This window comes from Sus scrofa, chromosome 15, assembly GCF_000003025.6.
Source record: "Sus scrofa isolate TJ Tabasco breed Duroc chromosome 15, Sscrofa11.1, whole genome shotgun sequence".
Classification (NCBI taxonomy): Eukaryota; Metazoa; Chordata; class Mammalia; order Artiodactyla; family Suidae; genus Sus; species Sus scrofa.
Genome location: NC_010457.5, coordinates 24,735,865 through 24,753,363, shown reverse-complemented (window position 1 = coordinate 24,753,363; position 17,499 = coordinate 24,735,865). Strand labels below are relative to the sequence as shown.

The window sequence follows — 17,499 nt, the reverse complement described above, 5'->3', positions numbered from 1 at the left end:
AACTCTTACAGTTGGGTCCAGTTCTTAGCCCACCTCCTCCGTAAAGCCTTCTCTGACCCCTTGGTCTCCTGGTGTCAATACCCTTATGCTCCTTGGTCTTGAGGGTCAGGTGCATCTTGTGCTCATCTCTGCATACCCCTTGGCCCCCCAAAGTGACCCTTCCTGGTGAGAAGGCAGGGCTTTGGTGACTCAACCAATAAGACAAACCCTCTAGGAAGACCCTTTCTGTCCTGTGTGTGGGTCACCAGGCTCATTGCAGGCTGATGGAGATGGAGAATAGTGGTACGGGGAGACCCCACACATCCTGGGGACCTAGGAGACCCCAACATATCAAAGGGGGTGATCTTCCTGGAGTGAGTTTCCTGGATGACCAAGAATTTAGGTGGCCTGACATACCCAGGGCTTTCTTTCACTATGATTTGCTAGCTGGGCCTGGAGGAAGTGCACATGAGCACAGGGCAGGAGGGATAGTCAGTGCTGGTTTTGAAGGGGAGGTAAGTCTGGGTGGTCAGCACCAAGCCCAGGGGCTCAAAGCAGAAAGATGCTAGGTCCCCATGCTGCACAACCCCAGAGGCACCATTTACCTTGTGATCCATGTTTTGAGTTTTTTTGTTTTCAGCTACACCCATGGCATATGGAAGTTCCTGGGCCAGGGATCAAATCTGAGTTGGACCTGCGACCTATACCACAATAGCAGTAACAGTGGATCCTTAACTTACTGTGCCAGGCTGGGGATAGAACTCATGCCTCCACAGAAGCAAAATGGATTATTAACCCACTGTGCCACAGTGGGAACTCCCGCGATCCATATGAACAGTGTCCTCTGGAGTTGTGTAGTGCACAACCTGTAGGGTTTGTGTGTCTGTGTGTGTGTGTGGCTTTTTTCAGCTGCACCCACAGCATGTGAAAGTTCCTGGGCCAGGGATCAAATCTGAGCTGCAGCTGCAAACTATGCCACGGCTACGGCAATGCCGGATCTTTAACCCACTGAGCTGGGCCGGGGATCAAACCTGCAACACGATACAGTGTCGGATTCTTAACCTGCTGTGCCACAATGGGTACTCCCAGCCAATGCAGTTTTATGTAAAGCTCAGTCCTTCCAGTCCTTGTTCAAAAAATGTCCTCATTTGTTATTCCCTGAATACCCACTCTGCCCAGTAGGTGTACTAGCATGTGGCTAGAAGACAGCTTGTTTTCCTGGGATTCTTAGGGGGAAGTCTGGCTACAACTCGAAGCCAGGATAAAAGTGCTTCAGAGTTCCCATTGTGGCACAGCAGAAACAAATCTGACTAGTATCCATGAGGATGCTGGTTTGATCCCTGGCCTCACTCAGTGGGTTAAGGATCCGGCGTTGCCATGAGCTGTGTTGTAGGTTGCAGGTAGGGCTTGGATCCCAAGGTGGCGTTGCTGTAGCATAGGCCAGTGTCTATAGCCCTGATTCAACCCCTAGCCAGGGAACTTCCATATGCCATGGCTGCAGCCCTAAAAAGCCAAAAAAAAAAAAAAAAAAAAAAAAAAGTGCTTGAATGAGGGCGTGCCCAGTGCTATGGGAGCCAGGAAGAAATGGCTTTTCTCTGCCCAGTGAGATCAGCATGTGGAAGCAGCCAGCTCCCTATGGACCAGTTAATCCAGCCAGGCTGGAGGCTAGCAGGTGGCAGACAACAGAATCTGCAGCCTTAGTAGCTGTGGTTGGGTGGCTTCTTGCTTTCCAGGGACACCTGCAAACCCTGGGGTCAGATGGGTCTTGTGGACTGTGGCTGCATCCCACCTCCTCTCCTTGCCATGGTGTAATGTGAGAATCAGTGAGGGGTCCCAGTGCCCCTGGGGGCCCCCTGCTTCTGGGGAGTATGGAGGAAGAGAAAAGAGCAGAGGCAGTCAAGAGAGGCAGCTGCCAGGGCTTCTGCTAAGGAGCCCAGTCTGCCTCACGTGGCCAGATTCCTGGGCCTGGGGTGCATGCTTCCCAAGCTCTGTCCAGCTGATGGGCCACCTTTTCCAGGAAGCCTCTGGGGCGCTCTCCCCTGCCCTCAGTGGCCTCTTCCTCTGGCCTCCTAGGGATGCAGGAAGTCAGCCTCCATTCTCCAACTGCTCCGTGTGGGCATAGTTACCCACTTCTTGCCCAACCACCTGCCATGGGCCAGCTCCCTGAGAACTCAGAAGGCTGGTCCAAGTGGCCCCAGGAGCACCTCCTGGCTTCCTCCTGGGCCCTGAAGGACAGAGGGGACCTTGTGCTCTGTGACTCACTCTTACCATTGACTGCTCATACCGATTCCTTCTTCTGTCACTTGACTAGGCGGGGGCTACTTCCTACTCATTTCTGTGTCTCTAGCACTTGGCCTGGGGCCTGGCACCGTGTAGGTGCTCAATCAGTCTTTGTGGCTTGAATGACTTAACTGCTAGATTCTGTGCCAGAGGGCAGAGTGTGCCTGTGAGACCTGGCTGTTCTCCCCAGAACATAGCTGGGGCCCTCCTGCACCCATTAAGGGTTAAATAAGACCCTGAATTGAATCCCTACTGTAGCCTGGCCATATTGTTAGCCTTGGCCAGGCATTTCACTATTTGATGAACTTAGTAACACAGACGACTAATGAACAGCTGTGCTTAAGTGCTGCAAATAAACAGAATAACACAAATGGAGCTTAGCTCATGCAGCTCCAGCCAAAATAAGAAATCAAACACCACATCTGAGGCACATCATGGTGCAGCCTGGTAACTGAGTACCCATGGAAGGAGGCTTCAGAGATGCTGGGTCAATGGCTCCAGGGCCTGGGAGCCTCTGAGCTAGGGGGTGGCAAAGATTCTGAGCAGTCTGCCCAGTCTCCATTAGGAAGGAGTGCCTGGGGCAGGTGAAGCCTAGCTGTGGCTTTTGGTAGAGGGCCTCCTTGGTTTTTCCCATCTGAGGCCCACCTGATCTATGGTCTCGTCTCTGGCCAGGTCAGTTTATGCTTTTTCCTGCTCAAATCACAGTTTTAATCTCTGCCTGAAAGTCCTTTCCCACCAAATGACAAAATTCAAGGTCCAGAAAAAGGCTGCTCCTCTGTGAAGCCCTCACTCTACCTCCTCTTCCAGGCAGGATTAATCCCCCTCCCTGGACCCCATGGCTCTCTGCAGCACAGGTAACAGGATGCAACCAGCATATAACGGCAGGTTCTTTCCCTTAGAGGTATGCAGTGGTGGGGATTCCAAGGGGTGGATGGCAGAGGGGTCACTTGCCCCCCCCCAAATCTCCATCACCCCTCCCTAATGTTAATAATAAAACTAAGACCCTTTGATATGAATAATTCACATTTCCCAGTTAGATAAATAGCTCCTGTGAAGTATTTCCCATTTTACAGATCTGAAGTAAACTAAGTAAAAAGCTGGCTACTTGCTTTGCAAATAAAAGCAGCTTTCAGGGAAGTCCCCCAGTTCCCCATTCCGGTCACATGACCGCCCCTAAAGCCACATCATGTAGAAATTCTGGGCCTCCTGGGAGCTGCGAGGTCCACCCGCCCTCCCCCACCGAGATACGGCTGGGAGGCACATCCCAGCACCCACAAGTGGCTGGCACATGACACACTAGCAACAACCAGGAATCAAAGAAGAGAAGTTACTGTGAGACGAGTCCGACTCACTCAGTGAAGAGACTCTGACCAAGTGGACTTGTACACTCAGGGTATCATTACTTCCATTGTGCAGATGAGAAAACCGAGGCTGAGTTAGGCCCTCCTTAAGGTCCCACAGTTGGCTCTTGCCCTAGCTCCGTCTAGTCCCTGCATTCAAGCTGCCTCCAGGGTGGTATGGAGGGCAACTCGCGGCCGTGGGCATGAATAATAGCCAGTCACTTGGTCTAAGTGGCCTCCTCTCAGCTCTCCCTCATCCTCAGGCTGTTTCTGCAAGTCCTGGGCCACCCTGTATCCTAGATTCACAGCAGCACAGGCCCTCCTTCCCCGATCTCAGGTTGAGGGGTCTAGGAGTCAAGAAGGAGATGCTACTTGGGTGCAGGTGCCCTCCTCAGCCCCCATGGCTGACTCGAGGGGAGACAGCATGAGAATGCCAGTCTCAAATCCAGTTTTAAAAGCTGGGGTCATAGCCGCATACATCTTAATTAGTGCATTTCCACGTTCTCTGTAGGCATTTTCTCTTTCCGATGGACTCTCACAAACGTTTTACTATTATATTTCTTGTAATACTGCCTGGAATCATTATTTAGACATCATAAAAAAATCATTATTTTTTAAAAGGAAGGCTGAGAAGTTCCTATAAAAGAGAATACAAAAAGCTTGGGTATGCGTATGCACACTCAGAGACTGTTCACACACAAAAACACATACATGCAAGTTAGGTTGGACAGAAAAGAGGTTTATCATACCCCCTGCAAAATAGAAGTGAATGAATAATTTATAGGGCTTTTTACAAACATTTAGATTTTTGAAACATTCTAGAAAAATCCGGTTCAATTACTTACAGCAGCCATTCTCTGATAAACCAACCCAGAAGTGGTTACTGATAAGTAAAATTTACAATTCCCAATGGGCCTGCCTTCCACAGAAATGCATCATAAACATTAATTTTTTTTTTTTTAAACACACCAGAACCTGCAAAGCTGCTGCTCTCATTAACTGAAGGTACTGTGTATGATAAATCCTTGAACCCTTTACTTTGGAAAAGTTCCTGACTTAATGTGCAAATAATAAGAGTTGCCATTTTATTTTGGCAGGAACTTCACCAGACTGTGCTCTTTGGTGCCAGTCCCAAAACAGCCCCCCCAACCCCGAGATGTTGGGGTACACTGAAGCAAGCCTGGGGTTGGCAGGGCTGGAGGGAAGGGCCCACATGCTGCCCAAGCCACCTTGGATCTGTATCCTGAACCAGACTCACCAACAACAGGCCAAGGTGAGGATCCAAAGAACGTGTCCCTAGACAGCCCCACTGTGATCTGTGCCACCCTTCATGCTGAGGTCTCCTCTCTCAAGACAGGACTCAGGCTGATGCTCAGAAGATGCAGGACCTGCCAGGGGCTTGGACAGCTGGGCTGCTGCTCTCTCAACCCCTCTCTAGCTCCTGGCCACAGGGACTGGGCAGGGATAGTGACTGATGCTTGATTACAGAGTGCGCTAGGGGAGAGCAGCTCTAGCTTGATACTTCCTGTTCGGGGAGGAAACCTCACTAATGATAATTAGTGGCTCAGACTCAAGTGTCTTTGCTACAGGAACTGAGGCAGGACAGCCAGCAAAGCCAGGATACATAAAATGAATAAATGTCATCCAACACAAGGCAGACTGCCTCACCATAGGGTGTGTGTGTGTGTGTGTGTGTGTGTGTGTGTGTTTGTGAGAGAGAGAGAGAGAGAGAGAGAGAGAGAGAGAGAGAAATGCCTTGAGATACAAAGCCAAACATAATGGCTGCAGAAAATGGCAATTCATCAATTGCTGTGGGGGGCAATTTGTCGCAATATCTGTGGCTGTCATTGGCTTAGTGATAATTCTCTCTGGATTTTGTGCCAACAAAGGCTTCATGGCCATTTTTACTTGCCAGTCAGCAGCCACAGTGGGGAGAAAAAGAACAGAGACAAGGACCCACAAAAAGAAGGCACTGCCCAGAGGGCAAAACATGGTTGGGGTGGGCTTGCCTGTGCAGATGGCTCTGCCAGCAACCCCGGAGACCACACCGACTACACACAGGGAGGCCAGAGGTTGGAGGCTTTTGCACCATTGCAGTAAAGTATGCCAAGTCTTAAGACAAGTACATTCAATTGTTTTTGACTTGTTGGAAAACTGGTGATCTTGGGAACTCTGAGTAAGCCTGTGCATCTGGGCCTCTAATAACTAGAATGCACACCCTGGGTTCTGGGGAGTTTTGCTCTTATTCCCAACAACACAACAGGGCTTGCCTGGTTCTCTGAACACAGTGGCCCTACTTCTTGTTTCCTCCCCCTAAGAGCGCCTTCCAGCAGACAAAGGCATTCTGGAATCTCCCAGAGCCCAGCCAAGGCCAGTGCACACTGACTCTCCCCTCCTCAGCTGATCTGCCATCAGCCCCCTTCTAGTCCCTGTTGCTCCCCACTCCTGCCAACACTGTCACCTCCACCTTAAGTCTTGACCTCCTTCCAGCAATCCAGATCCCCCTGAGATCCAGCCCTTGGGCACACAAAGCACTTCCCAGCCCCCAACAGCCCTACTCTGGATACAGAGGCAGTGGTGCTCATGGTGGATCTAGTTAGACAGACCTGGGTGTGATTTCAGGTTTGGCCAGGTACCAGCAGTGTGATCTTGGGCAGGCTGCTTTGCTTCTCTGTTCTGACAGTTAAGTGCAACAGTGAACATGAGAGCTGCAACCTCACATCTTAGAACTGCTCTTACCCACATCGCATGTTTGTTCGGCTGTGGGCCACTGCTGTGTGCAACGCCAGACTTCTCCCTCCGATATCTGGTGGCGTTGTGCTCCCTCACTCAGCTGCCCAGTGAGACCATGAGGTCCCTAAGGACCCTCCACCCCTGTGTACTGACCCAGCTCTGTGCCTCCTGTGCTACTCATGCTGAGGCCAGTGGGCCCTGAATGCCGGGAGCTTCGGCAGAGGGCTTTCCAGGCAGCCCTGGGCACGGAGTCCCCGCATGATGCAACACACAGTTCCTATGAGCACACTGTTCCTATCAAGCTTCCAGGCGGTCTCTGATACCCTTGGAGAAGCTACACAGTCAGGAAACCACATTTCCTTTTTTTTTTTTTTTTTTTTTTGTCTTTTCTTTTTTCTTTTTAGGACTGCACCCACAGCATATGGAAGTTCCCAGGCTAGGGATCAAATCAGAGCTGCAGCTGCCGGCCTACACCACAGCTCATGGCAATGCCGGAGCAAGGCCAGGGATGGAACCTACATCCTCATGGATACTAGTCTGGTCGGTTATCACTGAGTCACGATGGGAACTCCCACACTTCCTTCTGAAAGCAAACCCACCAGGTGTGAGCAGACAGGAGCTCCGGGCGCACCCCCATGGTTCCAGCTGTAAACACCTGTCCCCTGGGGTTCTCCCTGAGGCCCTCATTGTGCCCTGAGCTCCCCCCAACCTTGGGAACCCCCTTTCCCCTCGCTTACCACTCACAGCCATGCCAGATCAGAAGGTTCAAGAAGTTGTAGCAAAGCTTATGGGAGGACAAAGGCATCCAAGCCAGAACTCAGCACTGCCAGGTCTCCAACCTCCAGGCTCCCGATGCAGGAACACCAGGAGGATGAGGCTTTCCAGGACGGAAGCCCCCTGAGTCCTCATCACAACCCCTGGCTGCCTGGCCCAGAACGCCTTGTTTACTTCCCTTCCAATTCCAGGCACCACTCGATCTCCAGCCAGTCTGGAGCCATCTCCCCCGACCAGTCACAAAGGGCCTGCCCTTTCTTACCTCCTACAGCTGCTCAGCCCCACACTCAGGTTGTGGCTGATTCCCTCTACCACCCCGCCTCACTGTGTCCAGTGCAGTACTGACCCAGGTACAGCTCTGGGCTGGGCAGCCAGGCTCAGCCCAGACCCCTGGGATTCCCAAAGAATCTGCATGCCCTGTGTTTAACTATCCCGTCTTGGTGCAGACTCCACCCGGAGGGCCCACCTCACAGGCCACCAGAAGCCCCTCAACATCTTCAGCTGTGAGCCCTGAGGGATTCGCCTTCAGAGAGACCTTCACCCCAATGACGGGGCATGCTGTCACACTCCCGAGCCCATCACAGGCTCTCCCTCCCCACAGCCTGTTGCCGCCAAAAGTGTCGGATGCTACAGTAATGGGAAGGATCATCCATTATAGACCCAGCACACTGGCTCCTCTGTCTATATGTGAACCATGATGGCCCACCCCACAGAAAGCCTCAGAAGCCCATTTGCCAGTCCCTAAATTTTTTACATCCCCCTTTGATTGCTTTGATAGTCTGGGGGCTGTATTTTTCACAGTTTAATCCTCTAATCTGATAGTGCCAGACGGCTGAAAAACATCCTGTGTGCTTAGACCCCACCTGGCCCTCATTTAGTGGATGCGGGAATGAGGAGTAAGTTCCTGCCTAATTGTAGGACAATTAGCGCTGACCTGTTGCACTTTCTGCCAGGTGACATAGTGATTGATGAGGACAGATTGGGAAGACTTGAGCATCAGGTAATTCTCCAGTGACAAGTGTGCCACACGGGGGAAGAGGGAAACCTTTGGCTCTGGGTTGAAGTGACAATGCAGGCGTTTATGATCCCACATAAATTAGCAGCCCTTGATTGCACCCTGACAGCATGCACAGTGGTCAATACCTCTGGCTCCAGGGGGAGCCATTCCTGGTTTTGAATCCTGGGTCCCATTAGCTGTGGAACGTGGGCCTCAGCCCCTCCACTTGTATTCAGAAATAAGCGGAGAGTGTGGACTCTGGCAGGGTTATATGTGACAACCAACACTCATCCAGCCAGAAGTGGGACTCAGCCAGGTCCCGAGAGCCTGGCACCAAATTAGTGCTCGGTGCATGTATGCTGAACAAAAAAGTGATGAGGCAGAATTTGGACAAGCATGTATAGTTAGTGGTAGGAGCCTCAGGTTTGGGGTGGAAGGAATGGATTAGTTTTATGTGTTCTTGGGAAAGTCACATGGTTGGGAGAATACCACTGTCTACCTCAGAAGGGAGGAAGTTTCAAGTGTGCTCACACATGTAACATGCTCATCCCAGGGCCTGGCATATGGGGAGCTGAACATTCAGTGATGACTAGTGCCATTTCCGGTGTGAAGGAAGCAGTGCCCCTGTCATGCCAAGGATGTGAAGGGCTGACTTGCAGAGGTCTGGGAAAGGCCAGTCAGGTTGGACCAGAGGTGGGCCCAATCACAGGAAGCAGACAGGAGGAAGTAAGAATTCTGTAGCCAAATATCTGAAAACCACCTAGAGTGCCCTGTTCCCAACCTTTGACTCCCCTCCTCCAAGTTTTGTAATCTCCACCGCTCTTGGACTGGGGTGGGGTAGGATGGGGTGGGGTGGGGAGAGGCAGAGTAGGCAAGGGTAGGATAGGAGTAGAAAAAGGGACACACACCCTCCAACTCCCAGGAGGGAGGAAAAGAGCCAGCTGGGCCTTGGATTTTAATAACTGCTTAACTGGGCAAACTTCCTTGTTTTAAATCAAGACGCCCATTATTCTTGGTCCAGGTGCTAGAAAGAAGATCCATGGAGGTATACCTTACATAGCTTGGACCGCCCAAACCAGTCCAGGAAGACCTTGCCACCATGAGTGGTGGGGAGGGCAGGAAGGGCTGGATCCAGCCTCAGTTGCGGCCCAAGGAGACTAGACATCACGCTATAGCCTGCTTCCCTCCCCCACCTGACAATCTGCCCAGCCCACTGAGTTTTCATCTGCAGGATACACAGGGCATAAAACAAGAGGCACAAATTTCTGCTCCTAGTCTGAGAGGCATTAGCCAGGACACTGAATTGTAGCCCTAAGGCCTGGGCCCGAGGCCAGGTCTGCAACAGAGAAGGGGACCAGGGAGGCCACTTTCTAGTGGCTGAACTGAGGGGTTCGGACAAAAACAGCAATGAGCCTAAAGGTCCCCAGCTGATTTTAACATTCAAACTCTGGGGGGAAGTAGGTATTTATTGCACTCCTTAAACTCAGCACCTCACACAATTGCCCCACCCAACCCTAGGCACTACTGTTCCTTTTTTTTTTTAACAGGAATATCTGATGCTAAACCCTTAGCAAGGATTTACAGAAGAAACACATTCAGAGAGCTGAGGACTTGGCCAAAGCCACATGGTAATGAGCTAAAATTCAGACTTGGAAGCTGGGGTGCGGGGTCTCACCTGACTGCAAAGCCAGGTGTCTTCCTCCCTGCAGCCAGCTTCAGCTGCCTCCTCTTCACAGCAGTGTGCAGCTATGGACTTTAGTCCTTAATTTCCCCTTTCTAACCACGTGAAGCCCTGCCCATACTCTGGGCAACAAGGGAAGGGCCCTGGGTGTAAGAACAGGAAACATGAATGAGAGAGGAATTGACCTGTTTGGCATCTCTGGGGTGAAGAGAGCACAGCAATGGTCCCGTGTGACCAGGCCTGGTCAGCCCAGCAGGCTTGGGGCTGGATGTTCAACTCTCTGGTGAACAAGTGGCCTGGCCTGAGCTCCCTGCCAGCTCTGAGGTCACCCCCATGCTGATTCCAGGTCTTCCTTACCCAGGCCTGGCTGCAGGGGGTTCACTCTGCAGGATCAGATTCAGCCTACTGTGGGTAGAATCTAAGCATCTGCACTTTTAAGAAACCATGCAAGTAACTGAAAGGGCAGGCCCAGTTGGTCTTATAGATACTCTGGACCTCACTACTGCATTCTTCAGGCTGCTACAATCCTCTAAGAACAATCCTCTAAAAACACGGCTGGTCTCTCCCACTAGTAGGCTCCTCTGGGCTCTCAAGTAAGCTAAATCTGTGTACAAATCCCACTTCTGCAACTTGCTACCTGTGTATCTTTACAAAATATCCATGCTCTCTGAGGCTCAATTTCCCCATCTTAAATGAGATAATAATGGTGCCTTCCTGTGCTGAGGATTAACCGGGATATTATGTGCAAAGCAAGTGGCCTAGGAGAGATAAATACACAATAAATGTCTGCTATTAATTATATCATCACTGCACTCTGATGGACAGAAATGCTTCCCTTTGGGGAAGGGAAGCGTTTCCAGAACCTCGATATCTGGAGCCTGTCTCAGAGGCAGACACCTGCGAGGCCTCTCAGCAGAGCCATCTGCCAAAACTCCAAGACCTGCCTGCCATCTTCCCCCAGGATCCAACCTCTTGGCCCTCAAAGGACATATTAGCTCCTCGTATCTTCCCCTTCATCTACCCAGAGTGACCAAAGTTCCAGCCACACCTCTCTGGGCAGCCTGCTCCCAAATTTCAGGGAAATGGTGTGGTGAAATGGCTAAGTTTGCCAAGCAAGGGCTCCGCGGGCAGAGGCGGATACGGGTCAGCCCAGCCTCTCCCTGATCAAGGTCGGGCGCCCCAGCCCCCGCCCTGCTGCCTGCCTGGCCCGGGGCTGCGACAGGGCTGGGAAGCCCCTCGAGGAAGATCCCGCCCACCGCTCCCAGCCCTCCCCTGAGACGTGCGGGCAGGCGTTGCGGGGTATATGGGACTTGTGGACTAGGTGTGTGCGCCTGGCAGGGCGCACAAGGAACCATCCCGGGGGGTGTAGCGTGTTCCCCCAGCAGCCCCCCGCCCCGTCAGGGATGCAGGGCTCACCCGGTCCTTTTCGCCAACACCTCCCTCCCGCCCCCGCCCCTCAACGCCCCGGGCACACAGGTTTGCGTCCCTGGAGAAGTACGCTCAGTCTGGGACCCATTTCTCTGCCGTCAGACCATGTGGCTCGGTCCCAGCGGCCCGGTTCTCCAGCAGGCAAGGTGCTAGGGGGCAGTTGCCGGGGCGAGGGTACCGGGTAGAGCACAGCCCGCAGCCCCGCAGCGACCCGGTCGAAGGTCACTCACCTCTCCGGCCCGCGCCGCTAGGAGCACCAGCGGCCGCTGAAAGTCCGAGGCGGAGTCAGTGGCCCCGCCCGTAGGCTCCTCCTCTCCCCGCGCCCCGCCCGCCCGCGGGGCTGGACCTGCGGGGGAGGTGGCCACCAGCCAGCCCGCCGCTGCTTATCCGGCACTGCCAACTCCCTGGGCAGCAATCGGGCAGCCACAGGGTCCTCGATCCCCACTTGGCCCTGCAGTCCCGGCGGTGGGCAGTGGCGGCAGTGGCGGCGAATGAATGACCCTCTGTTTCCTACCTCTACCCACACCCCATGCAAGGTTCAGACGCTTTCTGATCCGTGTCCCCCAACCTCCCCCAGTTAAAGTATGCAGAGCACTTCTTAACTAGGACAAGGAGGGCTGCGGGAGGCCAGGGTAACTTCTGGGACCTGCTCCCTTCACCTAAGGGACATCTCACATGCACGTCCATTTTATAGAGAGGTTAAGTGGCAGGCCAAGTTCACACAAATAGTAAGAGGCCAAGGCACCACTGGATTGGACAAGACTTCTTTCTTTAACAAGCCTGCATCCAGGCCTTTGTGCTCCTGTGTCACACCTGTCTCCTGTTCACCCTTAGGGCCAAACTCTGACTCTTCTGATTTGTCCTCAGTTTCAGGGCCTAGGAGCTAGTGGAGGGCCCTTGAGAGCTTGCCTTCCTGTGTAGTCTTTCTAGGCTTCAGACTATCCCCTGTCCCTGAGAAAGATGGCCTGCAGCTGCTGAGCACTGTCCTCCTCTCCCTCACTGGTGGCATACTGGCAGGACAGCAATGAGGTGGCTATAGGTACAGATATCTTCAGGGTACCTTTCTAGAAGTTTTGTGTGCATTCATCTGAAGCCCTTTCTCACCTACAACCTCACATCACATCCTACTGACAGTTACCTCTTTTTGCAGGTGAGGACATGGGGACAAGTCTGCCGCCAATGTCACTGATCTTCTGGGAGGCTGACTGGGGGTTACCTGACCCCTGGGACTCTTTCTGGAATATTCCTGTGGGGTATATTCCCCCAGCCCTGATACAGAGCTTCTGATTACTCCAGGAAGCCAACCTGTGCAGAAGAGATAAGTCCAAGGGAGGGTTTATCTGAACCCCTGAGGCCAGAGGCAGGGGCTGGCCCCACAATGGGACTCCAGGGAGCCTGCAGGTGGGGGTGGGGGCAGAGTTCTGGCAGCTCTGTGTTGGGGTGAGGGCCTTTCCTCCATCCTCCCACCCAACTAAGACCCACCCATGAGCATCTGGTGCTTCCTCACCGCCAGAGGTTTCCTCTGGCCTAAAATCCCCTTCCTCCCCAGCTCTTCGCTCTGCCAGTCTCCAAGGCCCAGGTCCTCTCCCCCCTCCTTCAGGATCCTCCTTGCTCCAGGGCCACACCCTCTCTGAGCTCCTGTGGCAATTCTCATAGGTCCTCCATTTAACACTTAGGGAGCTCAACCATGCCTCCCAGGGTTCCACGTGCTGGAGACACAAGTGACCCATGCCCGGTCCCTGCCTTTGTAAGTTGAATTGATTCTGTAGTGGGTTGTAAAGTTTGGAAAGACAGGAATCATCAGTAGGACTCTTTGGTGCCCCTAGCATGGTGCCCTGAACACAGTAGGTACTCCCTATCCCCTCTGTTTTTGGCTGCCCTGCAACACGTGAAGCTCCTGGGCCAGGGATCAGATCCGAACTGCAGTTGCACCCTAAGCCACAGCTACGATGACTAAGGATCCCAGCCCATTGTGCTATGCCAGGGATTGAACCTGGGTTCCAGTGCTTCCAAGATACCACCAATTCTGTTGTGCCACAGTGGGAGCTCTAATAAGTGCTCTTTAAATATTTGCACTGACTAATGTGTCTCGGAGCATCCTTCCTGCACTCCAAAGATCAGCATAAGGATATAGAGCTTGGGGAATGGAAGTGCTGAGAGGTCTTCCAGCATTCTCCGAAGGACCCTTAGGTCCATCCTTCCAAAGAGATCTGGTGGGCCTCTGAGGGGCTCCCCATGAGTTGCAGCGAGAGAGTCAGGGAAGGGGAAAGAGACAGAGAGCTGAAGGCTGGACTGGCAGAGATCCACAGAGGAATGTCCTAAGTGGAGCATGAACTTTTGCAAGAGAACAATCAGGGGTTTGAAAGGCTCAGGGAGGGAGGGAGCTGAACACCCTTCCGAGGCCAAGACCTTTGGTGGACAGAGCACCACCTGCACCACTGTCCTTTAGTGCTGTGCCCATCTGTCCCCTTGTCTGCCCTGGCATGGTGTCTGGTATGGGGAGAACTCAGTAAATGCTTCCTGGGGTCAATCTCCCAGAAGCAGATGGGCCCTCTCCCGAGAAGGTAGAGGACAGTGCACTGACATTGGTTAAGCACTTCCTCTGTGCCAGACTCATTTTCCACTGTCAGGCCAAGGGCAGAGAGGTTGGAGCCATCCTTTTGAGACATGTACCAGATCTTATTACTCCTCCACTCAAAACCTGCCCTGGCTCCAGGGTCTCTCAGAGTCAAAGCAAAGTCCTTGCAGTGGCAGCCAGGCTGCAGCTCAGCTCGGGTTCCCCTCCTCAGGCTCCTCCTTGCTCTTCCCTCTGCCTGCTGCCCCCATGGCCCTCCCTCCTTTGCATCCTCGCCAGATGTTATCAGCTCCCTGAGACCCACCCCAGGGATCACCCCCATCCCTCATTTCTTTTATTTCTTTTCTTTCCCTTAGCCTTCATCTCCTAATACACTCTAAATCACTCCTTCTCTACTTGTTGTTTATTAAATTAACTGTCTGTTCCCATAGAAATGTAAGTTCCCCCAGGGCAGGGAGTTTTATCTGCCTTTTCATTTCTGTGTTCCTAGTGCCTAGATCAGTGTCTGGCCCATAGCCTGTGCCCTGTATATAGTTTTTGAATAAAGACACTGCCACTCTCAACTTCCTGCTCCTCCCAGCACCTCTGGGAAGCTTTCCTCAGGGTACCTGCCCCCTCTGGTCTCCTCCTTGCTTGCCCGGGAGCTGACATACCACAGGGGCATAGCATATGCTCGGTACACCCACTGGTGAAATGTGGACCTGGAGCCCCTGGGTGTCTGTCTGCTGAGATGTCCCTTTTTCTTGAAGACAAGGCTACTCCTTTGGCTAAGAAGGCAACAGTATTCAGGAAGGGAGTCTAGATTCATCTACTTGGGCCAGAGAGAAGGATGCAGTTCATGCTCAGCTACTTGGATTGATCTCGACTGGGAACCAGCCCACCTGGATATGGTTCTGCCCTGCCTTCCACTCGCCTAGCCCAGGGAGGTGAGATGCCGCCAGCCAAGCCTCTGGGCCCAGGGAGCTGCTTCCTTCTGTGGGAGAGGGAGTGGGAGCATCTTGGAGTCGCGATTCTGAGGGTGATATGGGAACACGGAGGGATTGTCCCTGCCTCCACGATGACCCAATGGATAAAGCCATGTCAGATCTGCCCAGATGTGAAGCCGTGCTGGGCAATGGGGATGGTCTGTGAGGAGCAGGCCCGGGATGGGGAGGCAAGCTGCAGACGTGTGGTTAGAGCCTGGTGTTTGTCCTTGCAGACTCTCCTTTCACATGGCAGCTTATTTTGAGCCAATATTGAAAAGCATTTTAAGGCCTGGCTGACGGCACTGTCCCCACTCATCACACCCAGAGCTTGGTACAGTGCTTTGGCCTAAGGCTTGCCTCCCTTCTAATCCTCTGTTGAAACGTGAGCTCTCTCCAGAGGAAAAGCTCTCTGAGCTCAGCGGGATGAGAGGCTGCCATATCCACAAGAGATTTAACTGTGGCAGCACAAGCGCACAACTAGAGAAGTCTGGGCTTTAGCCCCTTGCTCCAAGTCTAGAGTACGTGGTAGCCTGGGAAGTGTGTTGCTTATATTTTGTTATATTTTATATTTTTTATATTTTATTTTGCTTTTTATGGTTGTATCCACAGCATATGGCGGTTCCCAGACTAGGGGTCAGATCGGAGCTTCAGCTGCTGGCCTACACCACAGCTCACAGCAACACCGGATCCTTAACCCACTGAGTGAGGCCAGGGATTGAACCCATGTCCTCATGGATTCTAGTTGGGGTCGTTTCTGCTGAACCATGATGGGAACTCTGGGAGGTTTTTAAATTGCAGAGTCTCGGGCCCACCTCAGAACTGAGTCAGAAACACACTTTCATAAGACCCTCAGGAGAATGTATGCACATTAAAGTTGGAAGAACACTAGTCTACAGCTCAGATGAGGAAACAGGCCCTGAACACCTGGGCCAGGGCAGCCTCTCAGAAACCTGCATTCACCCTCACTGGGGATACTTAAATTCCACACCCTTTGCTTTCTCAAAGGTCCTTGTGAGCCGAATAGCTTGATTTCATCTGCTTCTGAATTTATCCAAATGACCTGTCCTTCACAACACTCAATGCCTATCATAACGACGCTCCAAGGACAAAATATAAGACCAGTATGCTTATTCGTTTCCAAGTGCTGATCTTTTTACCTTGGTGATTAGGATACTCAGACCCATTTTCATGACTATATAGTCATCTACTAAATATATTTAAGTTCTACTCTATTTTCTCCCAGTCCATGATTTTCGGTGTCTAGTTTACTATTAGCCTTATAGTTAAGCTTTGAGTTGAGAGCTAAGTTGCTTTGGGAAAAAGCCCACTGTTTAAGCAAAATAAATAGGTAATGTCTGGGTGCTGTAGCAGCAAATTCTTTTTCCCTTGGAAGGCTGTTACCCTTTTGTGGCAAGAGCAGGGTCATTTCATACCCTCTGCTGGATTTTTTTTTTTTTTTTTTTTGTCTTTTGTCTTTTTAGGGCCACACCCGCAGCATATGAAGGTTCCCAGGCTGGGGGTTGAATTGGAGCTACAGCTGCTGGCCTACACCACAGCCATAGCAACGCCAGATCCGAGCCACATCTGTGACATACGCCATAGCTCATGGCAACGCTGGATCCTTCAGTGAGGCCAGGGATTGAACCTGCATCCTCATGGATACTAGTCAGGTTCGTTAACCACTGAGCCACAGTGGGAACTCATCTGCTGGATTTTTGAGAAGAGGATGGAGGGGTTGGGCGAAGGATGAGTCCTTGAACTTCTGCCTGAAATGACTGAGAAAAGAAAGCCAAACAAGCTGGGCATTGCTGGGGTGGTGGGATATCCTGACACTCCCCACCCATGAGCACCCTGCTCACCTGATTGGGGGTGAAAGGCACCATCCTCCATGTCCTGGGACTTTTCGTAGCTCAGGCCAGGTGCCCTGCTTACCAGGGACCCCAGCTGTCCACCCTCCATGTGCATGCCTTCTGCTGCTAGGCCTCACTCCCTCCACATGGCGTTGGTAGAGTGTGGAGGGAGTTAGCTAAAGCTGCTTAAGGGCTGAAGGGTCAGAGCCCGCCCAGCGCGCAGGTGAGGTCACTGGCCTCAGTGTTATCTGCAAACACATGGTGTCCAGCAGCCAAGATAAGCCTTTTCACTAGGCCCAGGGTTGTTTTCAACCTGCTTAATTCTCTGCTTCCTGGGTCTTGCTCCGAGGGGGAGGAGGAAGGGAAGTGACATTGAAATCCAGTTGAAGTGAAGACTGAGCCACGTTTAAATCACCCCCTGTAATCCCCATCCAGATCCTGCAGGGTGAATAGAATCAGCCCATTTTCAGATGAGGAAAGCATTAGGCACTCAGGATATGGTGGAGCAGGTATTCAAACCATGTCTGCCTGACTCCCAGGTCTTTCCACTCCCTCTGCCACCGCGGGAAGTGGCCAGCACACCTTGGTGCCAAGGACTGGGGCCAACTCAGTGCAGGAGCAGAGTAGGGGCAGCCAATGTGGTGTGACCAGAGGGGAGATGACTCAGGCGGGAATGGAGGGACACTCTCCCCCAAGCATTTGGCTGCTCTAGGGGAGATCCCCAAGCTGCTCCAGCCTCCCAGAGGGGTATGACCCCACACTTTGTTTGCCTGGGAGCAGGTCTTTGGTGTCAAGTAGGTTTTCAGGAGTCTTCTTCCTAGAGCACTGACTGATTTCACTGACCCACACTAATGGACCATCAGCCTTAGAGTCACATGCAAATGTTTGCTGGTTCCT

At 52.4% G+C, this 17,499-nt stretch overlaps 1 protein-coding gene across 5 annotated transcripts in view; it reads right to left on the bottom strand.

The window, feature by feature from the left end:
- Nucleotides 1-16,808, bottom strand: part of STEAP3 (STEAP3 metalloreductase) — a 48,821-nt gene extending 32,013 nt beyond the window's left edge. Inside the window, exons 1-2 of one of the 5 annotated variants that reach the window (XM_013983975.2) lie at nt 11,443-11,494; nt 9,779-9,927 (exon numbers count right to left, since the gene is read on the bottom strand). Coding sequence is in view for 2 of the 5 variants with exons in the window: in XM_003359436.4 (XP_003359484.1) it covers nt 16,612-16,717 (106 nt within the window). In the remaining 3 variants the exon portion in view is untranslated. Of the gene's footprint in view, nt 1-4,857; nt 5,214-7,069; nt 8,316-9,778; nt 9,928-11,442; nt 11,539-16,611 lie in introns of those variants that run through there. The other 4 variants (XM_003359436.4, XM_005671632.3, XM_013983974.2 and 1 more) reach the window with 4 other exon arrangements.